Source organism: Gossypium raimondii, chromosome 11 (assembly GCF_025698545.1).
Source record: "Gossypium raimondii isolate GPD5lz chromosome 11, ASM2569854v1, whole genome shotgun sequence".
In the NCBI taxonomy this organism is placed as follows: domain Eukaryota; kingdom Viridiplantae; phylum Streptophyta; class Magnoliopsida; order Malvales; family Malvaceae; genus Gossypium; species Gossypium raimondii.
Window position 1 is genome coordinate 53,171,308 of NC_068575.1, and position 25,471 is coordinate 53,196,778.

The following is a 25,471-nucleotide window of genomic DNA, read 5'->3' on the forward strand; positions in this document are numbered from 1 at the left end:
GCCCACTTACTTACTATTAAGTACCGAAAGTGATGGGCACATAATTTACTAATTTATTATTTATTCCTTACACTATTTTTATTTTTGTGAATTCCGTTTCATATTCTAATAAAATGAAACTTTTGAAAATTACAAATCATTTTTCAATGCTAAATACATAAAATTTAAAGTTTTAGAAAAATGGATTTTGATATGGATAAATAAGCTTATAACCTAAGTAAGGGCAGCTTGGCGTGGTCTGTTTCTAGCTTGCTCGTTCCAAGCCAAGAGTTAGTTGAACATTTTTATTTTCTTTAAAATATGAAAAATATTGATTCAAAAAATTCCAACATGATAGACACAATATTTCAGGCTAGGTGTAAACTAAGGTAAATTCTAAAACTATGTTACTAGATTTGAGTTTGGAAGTACGATTAACACCCCATCCACACTAAATTTTAACTCTCAAAACTTGCAGTGTTAATTATGGTACAAGTTTGAAGGACAATGACACTTCAACAATTTTCCTTTTTTTTTTTGCCTTTATGCACATGCTTACATGTCGTAGCACATCTTTAAAGAAAACCATGATTAGAAAAATGAAAAATTAAAATTTAGAATCGAAATTAGGCTTAAAAGAAAGGAAAAAAAAAGAAGAATTTCGTCATAAGTTTAGATTTAGACGGAGCTCCAAAGTGGTAGGATTGGCAGCCTCCAATTCCATCAAAGTTTTAATCTTATAGGTACAGTAATTAATTAATTAAATCTAAGATAAACTTGGGCCAAATACCTTTCCATAAGTTCATGAACAAGCTAAAGAAACAGAAGGCATTAACTTGAAGGTTGGTTATAGTAATTATTATTGTATTGTTGGTAGATGACAAATTATTTTCCTTCATCATATATTGGGTCCATTATTACATAATTAACCCATTCACCATAGCAAGGTAGTTTTGAAACTAAGGAACACGCGATGCTGACGATGAAATTTGTACTTCCTTAAAATTTTCACTTCTTTTAATTTTATATATAAATTATTGATTCGCTACCTGCCGCTTTCATTGCAATTTTCAGTTTTTTAAATTATATATATAAATTATCATGTATTCTAGATTTGTTGTCCAAATTATATAACATTCACTTCCATTGGTTAAACAATAATCTAATATTAATGTATGATGGGCCTTGAAAGACTAAACTTAGAGCCTCAATATGAACTTTAAAGATAAATTCCATAATTAATTGATTTGGCTCATACCCATACATATTAGGTTAGTGATTTTATTGTATTTTGATTTGTATGGAATTATCTTCCTTTGGTAAGTTGCCGGCACTGCCAAGATAAAAAAAAAAGGAGTTTGATGCTGAGACTGAAAGCACGGAGTAAAATAATACAAATTATCTTTTACCAGATCGATATAAGTTATTCCCGAATCGATACATTCACTATCGGTTTGATATATTCATTGTTGGTATTGATTCATTGCTAACAGAAATGAATTCTCGCTTTAATGATGAGGTAGTAGAGTTACTTGTTTTTAACTTCGCTTTGGATCCACACGATGTTGGAAAATATGGACATCACATATATAATAAGGGTAATTACATGTTATTATTTACTATCATGATAGTTTAGCCAAAATTAAAAGTTATCTAATTTGGTTAAGGTCAATGACTTTAACTATTAAATAAAGTATGAGTCAAATATGTGTAGATACTCTAGTAATTGAGTTCTAATTATTTTTTAACTAATGATGGGCTAATTAGGAATTAGGGCTAATGTGTCAAAGTTATTTTTTAATTATTTTCTAATATCCCATCCTTAGGAAAGAGAGAGCAAATATTATCTGAATTTCTTGTGTGCTAATTTGGAAGATCAAATCCTCAAGATTCGGAAAAACTTCAAGGAATTCATGGATTCAGGTACGCTTCCGCATCTAGTTTTATTCTTGTTTTGTTCTTGATGATTTGACATGACAGATCCTGATTTATAATTTCTTAAGTTTTATATCATATCTTAATTTATGATCCTAACACACGATAATTACAAAGCTTTTCGGGTGTAAAGTATCTGCAAGCTTATGAATGATTTTTATCCAGACCATTTTCCGGAGTAAGAAAAGCTACACATGAAGATTCAATTGGAGCATTTTCAACTTGATGCTCATCAAAGCACAGAGTTGCAGAAAGCTTCTATACTTGCTGAGTTGTGTCAAGTGCTAGCACTAATAAGTCAAGTATTTATCCTCTTCTCGTATCTACTGCATCAACCGAATGAGCATTTTCAGCCATGAAAATTGTGAAGACAAGGGTTTGCAACAGAATGTAGGATGATTTTCTTTTAGATTACTTGATGGCATAAATTGAAAAAGAAATAGCTCGAGAAATTTCAATAGATTCTATCATTGATGAGTTCGATCTTATGAAAAAGTGGATATGCAATTTAGGATGCTTAGTATTGAGAAATAGAAGTACGACCAAGTTTTTAAAATTTTAAATTTGGAATTATAATGATATTTATGAAATTCTTAGTATAGTATTAGTTATTCTTTTTTGTATATTGAAAAGAAGTATTTAATTTTATATAATGTGAATTTTTCTTTTAGTATTTTTACAGTAAAATTGTTCATACTTTTTAAAAAATATTAAATTAATTAGTTTGATAAACAAATATTTAAGAAGAATTGACACTTTTTTGCATTAAAAAAAATCGTTCAAAATTAGAAGTTCACTGAAATAAAATCCAAGATCCGTGTTTACCTATATGCCACTACATTAGTTAGAATACCAAGAGGTCAAGGCAGACAAGACGATCACTGTAATACATTCCACTTTTTCATTAGTTAGAGAATTTCCCACAAAGAATGAATCGTTACAACTCGCCTCATTACGACGTTAAAAATGAGTTTTCTATGGAAAAAAACAGTGCATTACCATTACGAAACTATTTACAACGCAGTTTATATTTATTATCATCAGCCTCCATCTTACTCAGGAACATCATAAATACATGATGAATCATGTGAAACTAGGGTGCTCAGCTGCTGTCAGTACCGTACCCTAAACCGATCATAGCAATAACTCTTTGAGGATCAATAGGACTATATCATGATGAAGCATAAAATAACCAGCACTGTCGCACACAGTACCATCCCTCCCTTCTTCCGTGTTGGTTCAGCCTGCAATTCCAATACAAGTCATACACAACTCTCAAGTTTTGTTAAAATTGCAACAACTGAGGGACCGCATAACAACTAATGCACACGTTGAATGCACAAATGAGAAGAGGTGATCTTTGGTATCCAGGGTTTTGGGGAGGGGAATTTAGGGGATGAGTGTTGGCCTATGTGTACGTGCAAGCATGGGTCAGAAATATATAACACCTTCTGGAGCTGTTTGAAGCCCTCCTCGACTGATGTAGCAACATTTTGGATATTGTAGTCTATTCGATCAACAATTGTGCCCTGATTGGAGATTTTACATACATAATTTAGGGTTTATGGTTATTAACAAAGAATATCGTTTCGTACCCTAAAAAAATTGTTTTGCCATTCATATTAAAAAAATGAAAAATAATTAATGTTTAATTATACTTTAATAAATTTATCCTTATTTATAAATCTTTTAATAATGGTTTATTATGATTAATTGATGATGCATTAAATATTAATCATTTTGACCACATTTGCAAAAGAAATTCTATCTACCGAGACACAAAAACCTAGGAGAACACATTTTAAGTTTTGATGTTATGTGTAATAATATATATTTCAATCAATTCTCATATTTTAAATGCTATGAATGCGACGGTAACCTTTTGAATCTTGATGTTCTAAAAAGATGGATCCAGTATGAAAACTCAAAAAATTATTGATAGGTAAGTTATAAGTTTAACGAATGAGACCTGAGTTTTGGGGACCCTCCATTTTGTTACGCATTTATGTGGGGCGGGCGGATGGATTTCATCATCTTTTTACAGTAGCAGCCAGCGGCGACCACATCACCCATGACGCCATATTATTCGGAACTTGAATCACAAATATGATTTGTTTAAGGTGAAGATTAACTTATGATTTTTATCTACATATTCTAATAAAGTTAGATGGACTTCTTTTATATAATTCTCCATGCCTTAAGTGTAGAAACCCATGGTAACCGGATCTTTAGAGAAAGCTTCTTATGCTATAATATTTGGTGCAAGTGCAACCAAAGATTGTGAAATCAGAAATGATATGTTTCATAAAACCTAAAACTAAAGGAATTATGATCATCAACGGCAAGGCCTCACCAACCTTGAATATTGGGGGTTGAGTCAAACGAGACATTAAAAAGTTTCCCTACCTTCTCTATAAAACATCATTTATTTGGTCTTCATCTTCCCATTCTGTGAATCCTCATTAAGGTGATATGAAAGAATGTTGATTTGATAGCCACTTCCATACATCATATTCAAACAATTTCTTGTGTGGAAGAAAATGCAGCCTAACTTGATATTATAATATTTTGGCCATCTAATATGCATTTATTATGTTTAAATCAGAAAATGTTAACATCTACTAATTAAAACCTCTTTTGGTCCCACATAAACCATTTAGGCGGTTTTAAAAGCTTATTGCTAAACTGAACAAGTTTACATGCCTTAATAACAACATTTTTGGAGAGATTAAAAAAAAAAAAAAGGAAGAATTTTCATATTTTATCTGCTTTTCTTTAGGAACTGTGCTTTCTGTAATTTTCATGAACTAATAACTGCTATTTTCACCACAGTTTTGTGGCAAAAAATAATCTGACATACTTGAAAATAAACCCTTTACTTAATCTGATTTTCAGCGTTGACAGATGATGGCAGAGCAAAGCTTCCCTGGTTCCCGAGGCACCAACTGACCTTGAGCCATCACCAACGATTTGTAGATCTCAACGATCACCTTCTCGTCATACTCTTTAACTGGACGCTTCCCAAAGGCAGCGATTCCTTGATCCGTTATGCTACCTCCATACCCACTGCTAACCATCCTGGAGTTGGCTAACCCCAGCATCATTTTCACGTATGCATCACGTAGCCAAACCAACCACTTCTTCGGCGACCTTATTCTCAGCTTTGCCTTGATCCTGATCTTCCAGAACCTCTTCCGCCGTGAGGACCCCAGCTCCACCCGACTCCGCCGTGCTCCACTCGTACCATTTAGCTTCACGTAGCCTCTCCTCCTCCAGTACCCTGTCAAGTTCTTGTACATGGTCGCTGAAATACCTTCCATCACTATTTCAGTATTCCTACTTCAAGGTGGTCTTATTTTTTTTCCAAGAGAAAAGAGGTGGGTGGAAGGTTGAAGAGAGTGATAAATTTGGTATAAGCTTGATAAGATATATATATTAAAACCATATTATATACGGTGAAAACTATATAGTAAATTCTGGTAAAATAAGAAAAGAAATGAATGATGTAATAATAGTTGTAGTATGAGGAAGCTATGTATAGATATCTATACAGATGGGAGAGAGGGTTGGCATCATAAATATGTAGCGGCATTTCTCACGGGTGTCGCTGTCCATATTCAATGTGCGTGGTACATTCCACGTTTCCACCTCCACACATATTTTAGTCGTCTGATCCCTTTGTTTTTTAATCAAAGATATCCATCCATGGCATTCCTCTCCTTTTCAACATTAGAAAGAAAAATAATTTCAATCTAATTAGAAAATAAACTAATAAGCATATAATTTTGAAATTAAATAGAACAAAATTTGCATTTAGTGATATGATCTTCTAAAATTATAATACCGTATATTTATATTTATTTTTATTTTTTATGTATTTACTTATTTCAACCATTTAAAAATAACGTCTTGAATGCATTTAAAACGTGTAATACCCTCTAATTTATATATTTAATAAATTATGAATAATTTAAGAATGGTATAATCTATGGTATTTATATATTTGACAAATTATTGACGTCAGAAAATGGCGATTAATTTTTAAAATTACAATATATCACTAGAATCATAATCAATAATTATAAACATTTAACTCTATAATTAAATTAGCTTTCTATATGTTTAAATTCATAATAAAATTATAATTATTTTATTATTATTTATTAATTAATTCAAGAAACTATTTAAGTTCTCTAATTAAATATTTTATTATGAATTTGGAGCATCATAAACTTATAAATTGATTACTTGAATTTAGCAACTGATTATAAATTAATTATTTTAATTTGATAATTCATATTGATTAGTTGAACTTATTAGATTTATAAGAATGTAAAATAAAAGATACATAAGAATAATAATACATGCACTTGTTATCGTCTTTTAATTTGGTTGATTTGATTTCCACCTCTTTTCATTTTTAACATAATTCTCACCTTTTTTTATTTAATGAAAATTCACGATATGAATATTCTATGGTAAGCTTATAGCGATTTCCTCTATATAACAAAATCTAAACAACCAAACAAAGCAAAAGTGTTATAAGGAGGATGAATTGATAGTAAAATAAGAAAATTGAGGATGGGATTGAAAGTGGAGATTAATAGTAAGGTGTAAGGAATGTGAAACAACAAAGGTTGGATAATCATTTACAATGTGACCTTCAACGTTTTATTTGTAATTATCACGAATATTGGAATATTTTCTCCTGGACTGCATTTGAAGAGAGGGGGGTGGGTTTGTGTGAATCACATGTTGTTCATATAGACTTTTTGTGGAATAACCATATATCTTTATCTTCCTATTAATTGAAACACAATACAACTTCCCTTTTTCTCAAATAAAGCTAACTCGAATCTTTTATGAACTTATCTTATCATCTCCATTCTATATGTCCTTTTATAGAATAATAGTTTATAAAAAAGAGAGTTAAATTGTTGCTTTATTTTATAATTTATAACAATAATAATAAAGTATTAAATACACATAATAAGATTAGTTTTATTGCTAAGTAAAATAAAAATAATAAAAAATAGTTAAGACATTATTTTAATAAAATGATTAATTTTATACAAGAAAAGAAGAGGAGGCATTGATTGGGAGGCAGACGGCAAAAAAATTGTAAAAGTGTGGACATAAGATTTATATTACACGTGAAGCAATAGAAGAACAAGCAAAAAGAGGTAGAAGATTTGTGTTCATAAAGAAAGCAACGGAATGCATAACATATTGAATTAAAAAGAGGTCAACTCATTTCTCCTACGGTACAGCCAGATGTTGTGGCCCAAAGAGGATCAATAAGCACCCCTTTCAACTCTAACACTATTTGGTTATGCTTGGAGCATGACATGAGTAACTGTATTGTTGTTTCTAGGGTAAATTCAGGGTTGCCAAATTAGGGAGATCGATGGTAACAATGCCCCGAGGTCAAGCACTAAAAAGCAGCAGCAATCTTTGCTTTCGAAATTCAAATTGCATTGCAAAAATCATCAAAACTAGTAAGTTGATATATGGAAGTACAGAAGTTGACATCTTCAAGAACAAGAAGCCAATAAAAATTTCCATCATAATAAACAACTATATCTACATGCATACAACCAAAAAAGAAACCCCACCATCTTCACCTGTCAACTAACATTGACTTCCATGTCTTGTTTTGGCTACTTGGAGGTCTTCCTCTTCAACCCCTCAGGGGTCTTAACCTGACTCAAGCGCTTCAGTTTTGAACCCGAAACCGCCTTCTTCACATCCTTTTTTGCTTTCTTGAGAGCCTCTGGGGTCTTAACTTGACTCAGCCTCTTGGTCTTCACGCTTTTCTCCGATACTTTCTTTGCAGCCTTTTCTTTGGGGTTTGAGGACTTGTTTTTTGCACTGCCTTTCCTTTCCTGGGTCTCTTTGACGGCCAGCTTCAGTTTTTCAGTCGAAGAAATCTTGTAGGAGTTCTTGAGTTTAACAAGCTTCTCCGATTTCACCAACTTCTTCAACTGAACCGATAGCAGCTTCTTGAAATTGGGAGGCAGCATTTTGCCGTACTTCTCCTCCATGAACTTGGCTATCGCTGGCTGGCTTGACCCTGTCCGTTCCTTCAGCGTCGATATTGCTTCACAAATCATCTGCAATTACAAAACCCAAACTCGAGACCAAAAAAAAAAAACAAAAACAAGCTGAAACGTTGATGAGCATAAAGAAGAGGAAAACAGGGGACCTCAAGGTAAGGAGGATGGGAAGCCTTATCCTTATTTGTAGAAGCAACTGCTGGCTTTGCTTTTGCCATTGTTATTGAGCGGTCTTGTTTCAGAGTTTTGGAGAAGAAAAAGGCCGCAGTAGCTATAGTAATGGGAAATTAATAGATAGATTTCAATTTCAAAATTGGGATTAGGCGGGAATGTTTCATTGCGGAGTGTGGAGCCAAGCCATTAGATTACATGGTTACAACTAGAGGTGCTCATGGGCCGGGTTCGGGCCGGGCCATAGAATTTTTTGGCCCGGATTCTAGGCCCGGCCCAAAATATGGGCTTAAAATTTTGCCCAGGCCCGGCCCGATAAAAAATCATAAGCTCGGGCCCGGCCCGACCCATTTTTTTAATAAATACCAAAAAATTATTTTAAAAATTAAAAAAAGTATTTTAAAAATATTTTAAAATTAAAAAAAAGTATTTTAAAAATATTTTAAAATTTAAAAAATAAATATATTTATTATATCGGGCCGGGCCGGGCCCGGGCCAATAAAGTTGTGCTCGAGGCCCAGCCCATTTTCTAAACGGGCCTCGTTTTTTTGCTTAAGCCCATATTTCGAGCCTATATTTTTACCCAAACCCTCCCATATTTCGGACGAGTCGTCGGGCTGGGCCGGGCCGCCCGGCCCATGAGCACATCTAATTACAACTTACGCTGTGTCTCTACATCTTTACCCTTTTCCCATTATGTAGGCATTCGTGGCCTCGTGGGTTCATGGGCTTTCTCAATGTCTTCTTTTGACACTTGTGAAGATATGAGAAAGACATATTTTTTAAGGCAATTTACTAAAAAAAGTTTTTTTTTTAAATTATCAAAATGAGCCCGGTATTTTATTATTTACCGGAATAGGCCTTTTCCGGCAAATCGCGTCCACGTCGGTATTGTCGAGAGGCGTGCGAGAAACATGACCCGCGTCGGTAGCGCTTTCTTGACGTGGCAACAAATCGCGTCCACAATGGGCGATTTGTTGCCACGTCGACAAAGCGCTGACGACGTGGCTTCTGACTTGCCCAACGCGTGAATAGTGCAACTAATGAAATTTCATGTATATAGTTGCACTAAATTATTTAAATTATTTATAATACCTAAATCCCTATTTATTTGTTATATTACATAAAATACTCCTTTGAAAATACAAAACATTATGATAGCTAATTTAAAATTTATTCTCCACAACTAATGAAAATCATTTAAAATACTAAAACTAGATCTATCTGAACAAACTATAAGAAAATCCCTGGAATGCTGTGATTTCTTTGTCTTCAACGAAAGATCTCGAGAAAGATCACGGTGACGAAAGCTTGTGCTTAATGAGGAAGCAAATTTGGACACTCGGAATCATCTAACAATTATGCAGAACATCAGCCGTCTTTCTTCAAAGCTGAAACATCATCCCGAGAGCCGACATTGATGGTTTGTCCCTTGGGCAATGTTGTTTGATCATTCCCTCCTTCGAGTGCTTTTCGACTGATCACATGATGTATTTGAGTTAGTACTTCAGTGAATGCATGCTCAACATTTGTAGATTCAAGGGCAGATGTTTCCATAAAGAAGCGCGTACACATGAGCGCGACTTATCTGTTTACTTTTTTCTCCAAAACCCTAAAAATTCTAAAAACTCTAAACCCTAAAATCTAAAAACCTACAAGTTAGGAAATCGCGTACGTCGTGCTTTTTCTTGGCGTGGCAACAAATCGCGTCCACAAGGGGCGATTTGGTGCCACGTCGACAAAGCGCCTGACGTAACATGATTTGAAAAATGGCCCATTCCGGTAAATAATAACATACCAGGCCCATTTCGGTAAATTTATAAAAAAAAAAAGCTTTTATTGGTAAATCAGCCTATTTTTTAATCATATAATCATATTACTAGTTTTATATCCCTACTTCGCTTCAGGTAATTATATAATTATTTCAACTAATTTAATTAAAATTTAACTTTTTAAAAATATATCTAACTTTTATTAAATCAACTCACAAATCATTAGGTTTCGGTCAAATTATGATTATGATTGTTGTGTTATGTTTCAATTTAGAATTTAGTATTTATACTTTATTTTGATATAATTTGATTGTCGAAATATTTTCAATAAATATATATATAGTGTTCTACTAATTACAAATGAATAGTTATAAGTAATCAAAAGTTATGTCACTTAGTTATTAACCAAAAGTTGTCATTATTTATAGTGATGAGTTATGTCTCTTACATTTAAAAGTTATGCCACTTGATTATTAACAATCATAATTATTTAAATAGATATCTATTAAATAATTATGTTTATTGCTAAGATATAACTATCAATTTTGGGTAATTATGTCCCTATGAAGAGAAATGAGACCTCCTATAAATAGGAATGAACTTCCATTTGTATGACACGCCCAAAAACATAAAAACAAAATTTCTTTCTATTCTCCCACCATTTTTTTATATTTTTAGATTGTTCTATAAAGAATTATTGTAGATTTATTTTTGTAACACCTATACCCTAAATGTCACAATTAAATAGGCTTACTTAACAAACTTCCAAATTTGAATTAATTACAATTTAAACCTCACAAAAATTTTTTCGCACCTAAAGTAATCCATTTAACTTAGATTTTCTCCTTAGATGGTAACCATTTTCTTAGCATTTAAACTTCGATTTACTTTATTTATTATACAATCATTAAAATACTTACAATTATTTTGCCCTACTGGGCTGGTTTATTTATGATTATAATGAGTTGGATCTTAAAGTTTAGACAATATATTCTTATTTATACCCCGAGGTGTAGCCTTTAAGGGTGCCCCTCAATATACATGATACTACTATGGCGCCATTCACGTAGACTTGGCAATATCTGGCTTTGCCCCTCTATGGTCCCTGAATCATTCTTCAATCCTGCACTTAGAGCAGTTCAAAAGTAAGTCTAGAAGAACTTAGTGAGGTTCTATACAGCTGTACTCATAATAAAATCCTAATTTGACAAGTAAATAATAATTATAGCACAAAGTTGAAACTCCCTGAGAGACTTAGGAGATGTCACAGGTTTTCCAAGGCAACATTAATGCCTTTAAGCGTTCTGAACTAACCGTTAACGGTCATGTCGACTAACATATTTGTTAACATACTTCCCCAAACACCCCTTTTTCTTAGGTCTTGAACCCATCTAGCTTCAACTCAAATTTCATACTCGCCTTCCTGATTCAACTCAGCACAAAGTAACCATATATGTGAATACCCATATTCATGTCCGCTAATGACAGACCATCAGATGACTCATAATGACTGCTGGTTTCTCACTTTACTTTCCTCATTCCATGCAAAACTTGATTTTAATCTACTGGTTTATTCCTGACCATGGGTTTCTTATGTCATATCCTGCGCATGAATCCCTTATTAAAAGAGAACCCATTTATCGATACCCCTATCGGCGTATTTGAATATGGAACATGGTTGGCGAATAAGCACCCCTATTTATTGGAGGACTCATATTTACCATTTAATCTCAAAGGACTTCCCCATTACAGCCTAATCTACCACGATGCTCCCAAAATCAAATAGTCTCTCCCGCGGACTATATCTTCCTTAAGTTGTCCTTGGTAGACCTTTACCTCTGTTATTCCCATGTAGACTAATCCGTGCCGGAAAGTCCTGATGGACATATTTTTTCCTTGTAAAACCTTGATGGACTTTATCAATCAATCAACTTTGTGCATACTTCATCTTCCATATGGTCATTTGACGGACTACCAACTTGTCTAGCTACCTCTTTATCGATCACAAATTGGAATTTCAACTACAATAATCCCGTTCGGAACTTGCTTAGCCAAAATTGATTTCGCATCAACTCAGACGGACTTTTTATGGCGGTATTATTTTTACCAATACGATAAAGGAATTTCTCATTCCTTTCACACATACAAGCGTTAATATGTTTCTATCAACTTCACTGGTCGTTGAATTTGGTGGATCCCCTCATTATCCCACTTGCCCATGCTCTCAGAAGCGCCACGACCATTCTGTTATGCTACTCGTTGTGTGAGTCATACAATGACTTTTCCTTTTATACTCTAACAGACTTCCTGGTGTTAGAAAAAATCTAGTTTGAACATGATTTTCTTTCATAGCGAAAAATTAAAATATTAAAAATTGACTCGATTTGTGATATTTATAGCAATAAACCTTAACTGAATTCATACTTATGTTTCTGGCTTAGCGAATGTTCATTTTTCCCGGCTTTGAACCAAACGATCTTCTTTGCTATTCTCGTACCACGAACTACTTCAAGTGTGGGCTTAAACCAATTGAATCGAAACCGATAAAATTGTTATTTTGGAAAAATATATTTAATAATTGAGAATAAATTCTCTTTATTTTTTGGCAAAGTAACAATCTCTAAAAGTTGTATAAATAATTCTACCAGTGCCATCTATTTATAGGGAGAGAATGTAGAACCTTATTGAATTGTACAGATTTATTTCAAATAGAAAAATAATTTCTTAGTTCAACTAGGAGAGTCAAAGGGGTTAATAGGGTGTGTTTCCTCTCATATGTATTATGATGGGGATTCAAGCCTTTCTTACATCAGGTCTAATTACGAGTACTTTCTGGTACTTTTGACTTATTACTCTGTAATATGATTCAACCCGATTTGATTTTTCTATTTCCCAAACTAAAATTTAATATTCTATATGAAACAACTTTCTCATCCTTATTTTACCCCCAGTAAAATTTTGATGATTTTACCCTAGTAAAATTTTGAGAAAATATGTTCAATATTTTATAACTCAACATGTTCACTGTGACCGAATGGTCTATTTTCACTTTCAAGCTTCAAAATAGCTCGAAAACATAAACTTATTCTTCCATTCATATTTAAGTAATCCATATAGAATTGCAAATGAATCATTTTCATTTCTATTTTTGGAAACCTACATTCATTTCCAAATGATTTCATTTTTCTATTTCAGAAAAAAAAACTTTAATAATTCCTCAATATTTTTCATTTCTCTTTCCTATTCATTTTGTTCATTTCTATTCAAACTCGCAATTCATTTCTGATTTCAACGAGCTAGCTGAGGGACCAATTGAACATATGCAATTAGGGCTCAAATGATTTATAATTAAGTACTAGCTTTTCGCCTATTAATTATAAACTCATTTTGTCACGTAGTTATTCCACTATAGTATCGTGATCGAGCTGTCCCTAACAACATACCATTAGGAAAGCAACTACTCAGTGCTCATTCATTAACCTTGTTATAAGTGTGTTACCATCATAGGATATCCTTAATCTTTTTGGGATAATATCCGCTATCCCAATATGATCCTATTTTATCTCATGGTAACCATTATATACATGAAAAGTCAATTACTATCAAATAGTAATAAAATCATTCATCACAAAGATGAATGACCAGTGACCAAGTTTAGTTTTCATTAACCATGTAATGCCAATGAGAGGATATCATTTACCCATGTTTCTGGCTATGAATTCCACTGTTGTGAATGACGCTACATACTACAAAAGTCATACACCCAATGCACCAGCTTTTGGTTCCTTATCTATTTGAACTTAGGACTTTACATGCATCAAAGTGTACGAGTAAAGCATACGTAATATGTCATCCACTCAAGATTTAGGTATGCCACGCTATGAATGTCACAAGTGAATAAATCCATAAACGAATTCAGGATTTATTCATCTTAGGTCCTATTCGATGTACTATCAGTCCAGTCAATGATATCTATGTTTCTATCTTCTGAGAGCCATTTGCTCCGATGCCCAAGACAAAGCATCTCCCCAATTGGACTTGATAGACGACATATTAGTCTTTTAATCGGTTTGCTCATTTTCAATTAGACTAAGGACATGTTTAGGTTTGTCTACTAATACAAACTGTCTTTCTATGTTACGATCTAACCACGTAATACTGCTAAATATTAGTTAAACAATAGACAACCAGTGAAAAATAGTTGCTTCAATTTTGCTTTACGTGCAAAACCATGTGAGGAAAATATTCAAAGTATTAATGTAATTCATGAATAGTTTTATTAATCAATCTGTTCAAAAAATTACAAATGTACTGAGACGAAAATACTACACTTAAAGCATTGAATCCAAATGTAACACCTCTTACCCGTATTCGACGCCAGAATAGGGCATGAGGTATTACTAGAACACATACACTTGTAAACGTATTTAACCGAGTTATAAAATTTCATCTAAATTAAAACTTTCAAATTTTTTTAACATGCTTTTATAATTCTTCACAATATATCCTTAAAATATTATATCCATAATAAATAGGGCCTACGAGATCCGATACATACCCATGCAATTCAATGCTTCATTTCCATTTCATCCAGTTCACAATGTCTCATGCTCACAATTCAAATCATATACTAGCAATTTTCATTTAATTACCATGTATTTCAATTAAAACACAATAATTAATAATAATTAGATTTGAATTACAGTAATACAAACTTACTAGGCTAAATTGTAGAAATACCACGATAAAGGGGCATTTTAGAAATTTTCCATTTCCCTCGACTTTCCTCGCGATCTTGATCTAAATTAATAATTTTATTCAATTTATTAATTTAGACAATAAAACTATTCAATTCTTTAAATTTCGTCATTTTTTTCCATTTTTACGAAATTACCCTAAAAATTTTACTTTTATTCAATTTAGTCACTGAACCTAAAACATGTAAATTAGCTATTTTTAAAATAAAATCATATTATCAGAATATTCACATATATTTTCCTCCTCCTCCACTCCACTCCACATCCTTAATGTACTTAACACTCTTAGAAATAACATTTTCTAAAGTTTCATTATTCACCCTTAAGTATATTTCAAGCTGTCTATCCGAATCAATATTACTAAATTATTTTTATCTGGAGCTACAGAACTCCAAATTTTGCACCGTTACTTTTCCCTGAAACTATACTCATATATATTTCTACCATAAAATTTTCAGAATTTTTATTTTAGCCAATTGGTACATTTTATTCTTTAAAGATTCCCTTGTTTCACTGTCTGCCGTTTCTGACCTCTCTTCACTAAAAATAAAATATCTCTTAGTAAAAAATTCTGATGGTAGTGTCATTTATTTATCTTGAAACTAGACTCATTAAGGAATTTAATCATATAAATTAAAATTTACAATTATTTTTTACAATTTATAATGATTTATCAAATTTAGAAGAGGGATTCCAAAATCAATCCAACCCTGCCTCACTAAAATTCAAATATCTCAAAATATATAACTCTTTTACTTGCTCTGTTTCTTTTATGTAAAAATATACTCATTAAAATTTCATTTCGTATCCTATTCACTCTCTAATTCAATTTCCACAATTTATGGTGATTTTTCAAAGTTAACCTACTGCAGCTGTCCAAAACTGTTTTAGTGCAAGATGTTGATAATCAAATTTATAACACCCTACTTTCCTTTCTCTACAATATTTTCTATCAAATTCTCTTGTTTCCCTTCACTAACATATCAAGAACATAGAACCTTATATAATAAATCCCTGCATTAACATCAATTCCCTACTTTTTCAATAATATCAAACTCAAAAATATATTGAAATCTTAATGTTCTTACCTTGCTCTATTGATTTCAATCTTTAACTTGATTTTCTCTCTCCTCCAGCCTTTATTTCTTGAATCTAACTTAATATTCTAGCTCCCAATAGTCTCCTTATCAATTTTCTCTCTTGGTGGCTATGGAAATTCTTTTGATTTCTAGATGAAAATGGTGAATTTTTGGTGGAAGGACCAAATTGTAAAGAAAGTAAAATTTTCTTTCTTTCTCTCTTTTTCTGACGTTGGTGCATGGAAAAATGGTGGGTTGCATGCTTCTTCATCTTCCTTTTCTTATATATATACTAAATTAAATAAAAATAAAAAAATAAAATATCATTTAAAAATTAAATTAAAATACTAATAAACTAATATTTATTTAATTAATTAATATTAAATATCTCCAACAACATCATTATCTTTTAGATTTCTCTCTCTTCTAATTGATCATTTTGCCCTTTATGATCTTTTAAAATTCCATCCTTGAGTCATCATTTAATTTGGTAAAATTATATTTAGTCCCTCAAAATTCTTCACCTTTTTCAATTTGGTCCTAATTCATCCATTTTCCTTAGTTTCTAGATCATTCCACTCTTAAAATATTTACACCACTGGTCCTTCAACTTTTTCATATTTACACTTTAACCCCTCAATTTTTCAGTATTTACTCTTGGGCAACAAAACTTTTCTCACTTTTGCGATTTAATCATTTCTTGAACTAATATGTCATAATATACTTTCCAATGTTGACATAACTCCAAAATTTCCCCTTTTTGTCGCTTTATTTTCTTATTTTATTATATCAAAGATAATGTTTTACTGTAAAAATTTTTGGGTATTACACCAACACTTTGTTCATTATCCTAGTGGACTTCATATGTTGTCACAACCCAACTATGTTCTTACACCTTACAATCCTATGTTTGTTGTTCTATTGGACTTCATATGTTGTCATAGCTCAGCTATGGTCTTACATATTAAACCTCTTTCGAGGTGTCGTCCCGAAGGAGCTGTCGATAATCGGCATTGCGATGTAATTAACTATCTAACACTAAAAATGACTAAATGGCAAAACAGTGAGCAATACATGATTAACAATTCACTGGACACAAGTGGTTGGTTGACTTCCATATTGCTAATTAGTATTCGAATTAGGGGTCTAAAAAGCTTAAACTTTTAATTGGTTCAAATTTACCTCTTGGTCACCATCTTACCAAATTAGACGATTTAGTTAGGATTATCTCTCGACCTCACCGAACTAAGTCAGGACAACCAAATTGGTTCTCCATAAGTTCTCCTCTCAATCTCACCTACCTAAATTTGACGTATCAAATTATGAAATATCACATTGATGCACACCTTAAAGCCTTCGTTAATTTCTCATAAGTTTATTTCTATCCCCACACTAACAATCCCTATACTTTTAAAATATTATCAATTAGTCTAAATAATTGACACCCTTAAAACAGAGTTGGATACGTGTCTTGGGGAAAGCCCTTATATATATTATAGGTAAATTTAGGGTTTGATCCCTCTGCTGTGTTTAAATTTAGAATTTAGTATTTATATAGTAATTTGACATAGTTTGATATTATTAATTTTTTTAAAAATAAATAGAAAGCTAGGCCATAAGGACTGAAACTATAGAGGACAAAGGCGACAGCTAGTAGCTTCCCAATTTATCCCCTAACAAAGTGTGCACGATCCTAATAAGTGGCTGGTCAAACTCTTGCAATATAAGTTCTTCAGTAGTGGACATCCGCATCAGGAAATCCATTGCGTGATTAGCCTCTCTGTGGAAATGGCATAGTAGGACCTCTCATTCCTTGTTTTATAATTGTGTAATGTTGCGCACCAAAAGAAGCACGGGGACCCTGACCCTCCCCACTTGTGTTCTTTATGAAATGAATCGCCAAAGAACTTTCACTTTCTCGCAAAATCCTTTTATACCCCTATCTCCAAGCTAGCATCAGGCCATCGTGGATAGCCCATAGTTCTTCTCTAGTCACAAAAAGGCCACCAATTCATTAACAGCGCCCAATGATCCAACCACCCTCAACATCTCAAAGAAGCCCTACTGCAACAGAATGTATGCTCCATCATAATTTATCTCTATCTAGTCTTGTGGCGGCGCCTTTCAGCCAATTTACCTTCATTCCTTTCACATAGAATACCCGTATTTAAGCTGCATTTCAATAAAGTATTCTACCCAAGTCAAGCTTTTGCTGAGCAAAGTTGTCGTGGATCTAGTGCAACCCTGAAAAATAAACTCATTTCTTCCCTTCCAAATATTCCACCACACAATAGAAGATAGAGTATTCCAATGATCACTAGCAGTAGTAATAAGCTCATTAATTAATTAAAATAGTTGACACCCTTAATCATTTTAGTTAAAATGCTGAAGTTGTTTTGTCTTGAAAATATTAATTCCCATTTATCATGCCAAAATATTGTTTTGTGTGTGTTAGAAATGTGCATTTAATAAAATTAACATCATCATTTTAATCAAAATAATTAAGGATATGAACTATTTAGACTAGCTAACGTTAATGTAAAAATATAAAATCATATTATGTGAAATTAAAATATAAAATGGAGAGGTTAAAACTGAAATTTATTATCATCTTAGAATGGTTAAAAAGAAAATTGAAGTTGAACATGTGTCCAATAAGGCCTTATGTATATATTTATATTTTCTTCAAATTCATAGATAAATCTTTATTATTCTATTATACCAAATTACACCTTCTTCTTCTTTTTTAACTAACTACACTTTTCAAACAATATTTTAGTCTAATAAGCTTTGGTTAAATTATGCTATTAGTCTCTATATTTTGCGAAAGCCGTGAATTTAGTCCATGCACTTTAATTTGATCATCTTTAGTCCCTTTACTTCTCAAAATTTAAAATTTCAATCCTCACCAAATGATAATTGTTAAAATCATTAGGTTTTTTTATTGCCAAAATCTGATGCGCCAAACATGTTATCACATGTGTAATGCTATGTCAACTTGTTATTTACACATATTACACAAATATGGACGAAATCTACAACTGTACGTATAGTGTGGGACTGGTAATTGAATTTAAACAAACAAATTTAACAGCTATTGTTTGGGTTAGGACTAAAACTTCAAAATTTGAAAAGTATAAGGACTAAAATTGACCAATTTGAAAAGTACCTAGACAAAAATTGATTAAATTAAAGTAGAAAGACAAGATCTATACTCTTTGCATGGTAGAGGCACTGAGTTGAAGTAGATCCATATTTACTTAACGTGTTTGAGACCTTTTCGTATGAAATAAAATTTCAATAAAATAAGTTTATTGAGATACATGAAAATGATAAAAAGTTTGTTTAAAAGTTTTGAAAACCTACAGTAATTTCACCTGTATTTGTTAACAGAAAGCATGATACGGATTTCATTACTTTTAGTTTTAGGAGTGCGTTTGAGTCAACAAATTTTAAAATGAACTATGGTGTTGGGTTAACTTCGTAATAACAAATTCAACAAGAATATAGTATAGAGTCGCATAATTTTATGTAATAAAGTTTAGATGAAAGTGATATACGTATTATTTATGTTAGCATCATCCAACCCTAAAACTAAAGCATGTGTGTTATGAAAAAGCGCAAGCAGAAGCATCTGTGGTTAGTTAATTACCATTCGTGAAATCAGCCAGAATGAATGTGAGCATCGGCCATTCTGAAAACAAATTTAGACCTAGCTAGGAACTTTCCAGCTCAAAAAGGATCATCAAAAGCAGAGTGCGATCAAGTCCCTTTCTTTTTCAAAGTAAATCTGGCCATGGCCATTCAAATTAAAGATGCCCAAAAAGCTTTCGCCCATTTGTTGAATTCAGACTAGCACTACCCACTAGCCAGGGAATATGTGCAAAGTGGACGTTGCATGGCATATTTTGACGTTGACATGGAAATTTATAAACATAGATCCTTTCACTTTTCTACGAAAAGAATAAAGTCACCATATATATATATATAGTGTACTATTATTTAGCTAGCTGAAGATTACAGCGATAAAAAGCGAAAAAAAACACAAGCGATATATTCGTTTCTTAATTTGAGAAACCAACCTTATTTCTTGCTTTAGCTCATTATCACCAACTAAGCAGATTAGTTGATTGATGCCCTTGGACAAATTTGGTAAACCCTAGTTACACAGATGAGAAATGGAAAAAATTATTACTAGTCTACTACACAAACTACAATTTGAATATAGAACCATATCTTGATGCATGTTTCCTCCCCGATGCGTAGTTTAGTTAGAGAATAAGCTGAGAGTACCCCAAAGGAATACAAGTGTGGCGGAGACTAAAAGTGAGTGGGCGTTGGTAGCTGCCGACTCAGAAGGTGGAGGGTTCTTGTAGCTATATATGAAGTAAGGAACCACTTGTTTGGGTGGCGAAGGGCATTCAGAGCACGGTGGTGGACGGCAGCTGGAGCAAGGTGAAGCACATGAAGGGCATGCTGGTGGTGGCGGCGACGGATTTGGTGGTGGTGGAGGTGATGGCGGAGGAGGAGAAGGCGGAGAAGGAGGTGGTGGGCACTCAGTTACCACGGGGGGTGGTGGCGGTGGAGAGGGAACAGGCGTGCAAGTATCGCATTTTATTTCTTCTTTGGATGAAGATGTTATAGTAGCTGATGAGGCCAAAGTGAATGAGATGAGAAGTAAAGCGTAAGCAGGCAGTAGCATTTGCATACGATAAAACATTGCCATTTTTTGAAACTGGTGAACAATTTTTGTTATAAAAGAGAAGCTTAGAAAGCAAGGTTAATAAGGGTATACGAAGAAGACGAGCAGCGAGAGGAAGGTAAAGGGAAAGGAGTGGTTATAAGTTCTATGTATTGTGAGTTGTGACTGCAGCATCCTCTCTTAACTGGCACCTTTATCAGAACTCCTTTTCTTTTTTTAAGTTAACAAAAATAGAAAATGCTTAAAGAACACTCTGGACTTCTTCCAACCACACATTTATCAAAATAATTTATAAATGGATGACATAACATGAAAATTGATATTATAAAAAAAAATATGAAAACATTAAGTTTTGAATTAATTTTTCAAATTTTAAAATACTTATATTTATTACATTAATTACAAATTCCAGACGAAATCAAATCTAATGTATAAGATATTGAACAAAATATGGAAATTAGCCTTTGTTGTAATAGTTCTCCTGCTGCCATTGTCGTGTTAATAATCTGACACGCGGATGCAATAATAATATTCACATAATATTTTATTTGACACATTCAATTTTACTTTCTCATAATCTACATAAAAATCAATTAAAATTAAACACTTGATAGTCTACCGAGGAACAGGGAAATGATGAGGAAGGTACTCCATTAGAGGGAAATGATACATGGAAGAACAGGGCGGATCTGATGATGGATGGTGGTGAATCAAGATTTTCTATCACGAGACTTTCCTTGGGCTTTCGTAAGGCTTTACTTTCGGTTCTTGGAGATCCAAACCATGAGGGGGAATCAACTTTGATTTGGTGCTGAAAAAGATTGGAGTGACCGGAGGCGGCGGCAACGAGGGATTCAAGAGATGTTCTTTGTTTTTTTTCTTCTTTAATTTCAAGATGAAAAGGGAGAGGCTTTAATTGTTTATTTAGTAGTTCTTCGTTTAGATCATTTACATTCAGGTCCATTTTTCAGTTTAATGTATTTTTTTAATTTTAATTGTAGTTTTAATTTTACATTTACATTTATATATTATATATAATTTATAATAAATGTAACACCCCTTACCCGGTCCTATCGTTGGACCGAGCAATAATGTGTTACTAGCAATTACGAAACATTTACAAGCATCTTATAATTCAAAATCTCAATTAATTATCATACAACTTATAAACAATTAATTTAAGTTTAAAATCAACTTGGTAACATACAAGATCAATTTAAAACTTAAACAAAAAAAAAGAAGAAGAGAAAAATCTGAAAAACAAGGGCCACACGACCGTGTCTCCTAACCGTGTGCAAGAGCCAAGCCCGTGTATGATGAGTCACACGATCGTGTAACTAACTGTATCTATGTACACTAAATCACTTAAATTTTACAGATTACACGACCGTCTTATTTTAATTTTTATATTTTCTCAGTAGTTTTGATTTTAATGGTTAATTTTTATATTTGAGTTGGAACTTTAATACTCTTATAGTTAATAAATAAAATTTACATTACAATTTACAATAACTTATATATAAAATAAAATTCTAATCAACAATCATATTTTTATAACATAGTTATTAAATATTGTAAATAACTCTGCTATACACTTTTTTTTTTTTTTTGCATTTCTATTATTGATCCTAATAATCAATTTTGAATTGTATTTTACCGTTAATAAATTATAGCTAAGCAGATTATTTAGTGAATATATTTATTATCAACCATTTATTTTATATTAAATCTTATTTGCTACCTCTATTGAAAGTAGTCAAATATTCATTTTAAATAAATTATTTTCATATACAAACATAAATATATTAAAGAAAACATATCTGAATTTAAAAGGTAATAGAAAATTATTTAATATTAATTACAAAGATTAAGGTGAAAATTAGAGGAAATAAAATCACAACAATTTAAAAATAATTATGGTCATTCTGTGGCGATGAATTGGAAGACATTCTCCACGCTATTCGGGATTGTTTCAGCGGCCAATCATAATTCCTTTTTTTTTCAGGAGATAATATTCAGAACTGGCAATTCTTCTTTGGTACGGTAGCTTGGTGTATTTGGAAAAACCCAAATTCTTTTGTTTTTTAAGGTATTACATGGAGTATTGAGGATTTGATTAAAATCTCCTACAATTTGGCTAAACAATATACCTCTGCATGTAAGGGAAATGTCTCCAATCGGCAAGTTCCAGTTTCAGTTTAGCTCATGTTTGGGAATTGGATTCAATTATACTCTGACACAGCCATAAGAGAGGACTCTGGTATTGCCTCGATCAGGGGAATTCTTCATGACATATACGACAGTTGGATTCTTAAGTTTAACTGACTTGTGGCCATTTATGATTGTTATTATCAGGGGATTTGATAGAATATTTATATTCTCAGATAGTCTTGAGGCATTACAAATTGTGCAAGGGAGTGCTACTAAGGTGTCGAACTCCATCTTGGATAGAAGAATTAATCTTCAATTGGCTAAATTATCACAATGGTCGATTCAGCATGTTTCCAGAGCTTATAATAAAGAAGCCAATAGTCTAGCTAAGATGTCTATTACTAATAATAGTGGTACACAATTTTTTGAAATGCCTCCATGGGGTTTGGTTGTATCTCTAAATAATTATCTATAATGATGTTTCATTCACACACAAAAAAATCTAACTTTCTTCGTTTCATTTTATGCATGTATAACGTCCTATAAATAAATTTATGCTATGCAGAGATAATGAAAGTTGAAACCCAACAAAAAATTATAAATCAATTTACTATCAGTTTTAAAAAAATTAACCTTATTTTCCTATTTTAAAAATATTCTTATTTTTACTTTATATTTTAATTCTATTTTCCATTATTTGTTTTAATATAATCTATTCTCTAATTTTGACAATAAAATCATATACTAAGAATTTGAAGAATGAAATGGATGAGAGAATGATTAAACAATTGCAGTGAGTGACATTATATAATAAGCAACTTAAATTTAATGAAAAACTGTTGAAACGCTGGAAATAATAAAAGCATTATGAATATTTATAATAATAAAACCATTAATTCAACTAATCAAAGGATTTTAGACTATATTATTTTCACAATATATAACATTTATAAAAAAAATTCATTAATTTAACTAATCAATTAATCCATACATTGTACTAGATAAAAATTAGTATATAACAAAACCAAATTGTCTCACTCATCGATACATATTTGAAATTTAATTGAATAAATTTATGCAATAATTTTAACTTCTCACTTTTAAATACTAAAATAATTGATATATATTGAAACATGAATGGGTTGGCAAGAACATGATATATCAATTTTAGGTTAGATCCTTAACAACTTGCCTCTCTTCTTTTTACATAAAATATTTAGAATAGTAAAATCGTAATTAATAATGTGCTGATGTATCTTTAGCAGAAATGAAAAGAGAAAGCGATTTTTATTTTCATCATCATAACCTAACAATTTCTCAATTCACTCGAGATTTAAAATTTAGTGTTATTATTATTTATTTTTTGGTAAAACAAAAATTAAAATACTCAAGCTCTACTTACAATATCAAAATCACCATTTATTTTATCTCTATCAGTGAATTCTTATAATTCTGCAAGAGCTGTTGTCAACACGTTGACTCCCACCATATCGGCAAAGACCAATTTAGCAATCTTGTCAACAGTACAATTAGTCTTTCTTGGAATGCGTTTAACCACCCAAAACTCTCTATGTTGTAGTAGCTTTTGAATTCGCCTAACCAGTGCGGAAGTTGAAATAACTGAAGAGTCCATTCTTATTGGTTGAAATAGTGTTATTATCTTTAAGAATAAGTAATATGGTCGCCATTTATTAATAAATTTAAATAATTGTTAAAATATAATAATGTTGTGAGTTATGACTTCTTTGCCTCCGAAGTTGGTAAGGTGAAGAAAAAAGTCAAGAGACGGAATGACGAACCACCTGACTTGGATGATGGGATGATAGAGGGAGTGGAGGAACAAAGAGTTTCCTTCAAAGCGGGATCTTCGAGGAAGGTAACGTCTAAGGAGGAGAATTTCGTGCTTATGGATCATGATGTTGTTACAAAGAAAATTGATGGCATATTGTCCATTTGTTTCTCCCAGAGTCCATGTTTTAAATAGTGTAACATGTTTTACTCGAATCAAAATGATAACATAGACAAAGGGAGTCGCAATTCAAGATTAATACACCACTTAATTTTCTTTCTTAATCCTTAACTACTTCAAAGACACCATTCAAACATCATGTAACTGATTCATGCTCAATCTTTAAGACATCACTTTCTCAACGCATTTCACTATTTACTTAATATTATTGTCCATAAATTGAAATTTACATTTTACCATCTTACCTTATTTATGAGATATGATTCAAGAAGCCACTCATAAATATTTTTCACACGATCATTTTCTGCACACTACATGTTAAAAGCAACACGTTAAATTTCATAGAAATTTAGTAAGTATTCACATGAATTTTAATCATCTAAATATTTAGCATATAGAAATTAAAATTACACTAATATAAATAATATTATAATGTAAATATTAAAAATTATAAGATAATTATATAAAAATTTCAATAGATGAAAAATATAAAATTAAAAATAATATAAATAGTTTATTAAAAAATTTTAAAAATTATGTGGATGATAAGTTAATCATTTATAAATATGAAGCAAGATGAGTTAAACTTGAACAACTATAAAATAGATTAATATTATGTTTAAACTCAACTCAACTCTTATCTAAAACGATTACATAACTGTTATCCGACGTATTTGAACATCAATTGTGGAGTACCATTGACATTCCTATATCCATCTCGCCTCGCCATCCATAACTTTGAATGAGTTGTCGGGTCAGCTGGTGTTTCCTTAGCAGCTATGCCTATTCCCCTTAGTTCTTGCTTCTTCTTCTTTTTTTTCTTTTTTTTTCTTTTGTGCTAGTCCAGATTGCATCATTCTTTCTTCTTAATCTGGTTTTGTTCGATCGGAGACACTTCAA

General features: G+C 32.0%; 3 protein-coding genes across 3 annotated transcripts; all 3 read right to left on the minus strand.

Moving 5' to 3' along the window:
• Window positions 1-4,466: 4,466 nt before the first annotated feature.
• LOC105802988 (uncharacterized) lies at window positions 4,467-5,412 on the minus strand. The gene has a single exon (XM_012634911.2). It carries the CDS (start codon window positions 5,232-5,234, stop codon window positions 4,806-4,808), a length of 429 nt encoding a protein of 142 aa, XP_012490365.1. The 5' UTR covers window positions 5,235-5,412; the 3' UTR covers window positions 4,467-4,805.
• A 1,955-nt stretch (window positions 5,413-7,367) lies between these two features.
• On the minus strand, window positions 7,368-8,273 carry LOC105802987 (histone H1). The gene is made up of 2 exons (XM_012634909.2): window positions 8,120-8,273; window positions 7,368-8,027 (listed from the first exon to the last, which is right to left on the minus strand). The coding sequence occupies exons 1-2, from the start codon at window positions 8,186-8,188 to the stop codon at window positions 7,575-7,577; spliced, it is 522 nt and encodes a 173-aa protein (XP_012490363.1). The 5' UTR covers window positions 8,189-8,273; the 3' UTR covers window positions 7,368-7,574.
• An 11,743-nt stretch (window positions 8,274-20,016) lies between these two features.
• LOC105802983 (vegetative cell wall protein gp1) lies at window positions 20,017-20,475 on the minus strand. The gene has a single exon (XM_012634907.2). The coding sequence runs from the start codon at window positions 20,473-20,475 to the stop codon at window positions 20,017-20,019; it is 459 nt and encodes a 152-aa protein (XP_012490361.1).
• Between the last annotated feature and the right edge of the window lie 4,996 nt (window positions 20,476-25,471).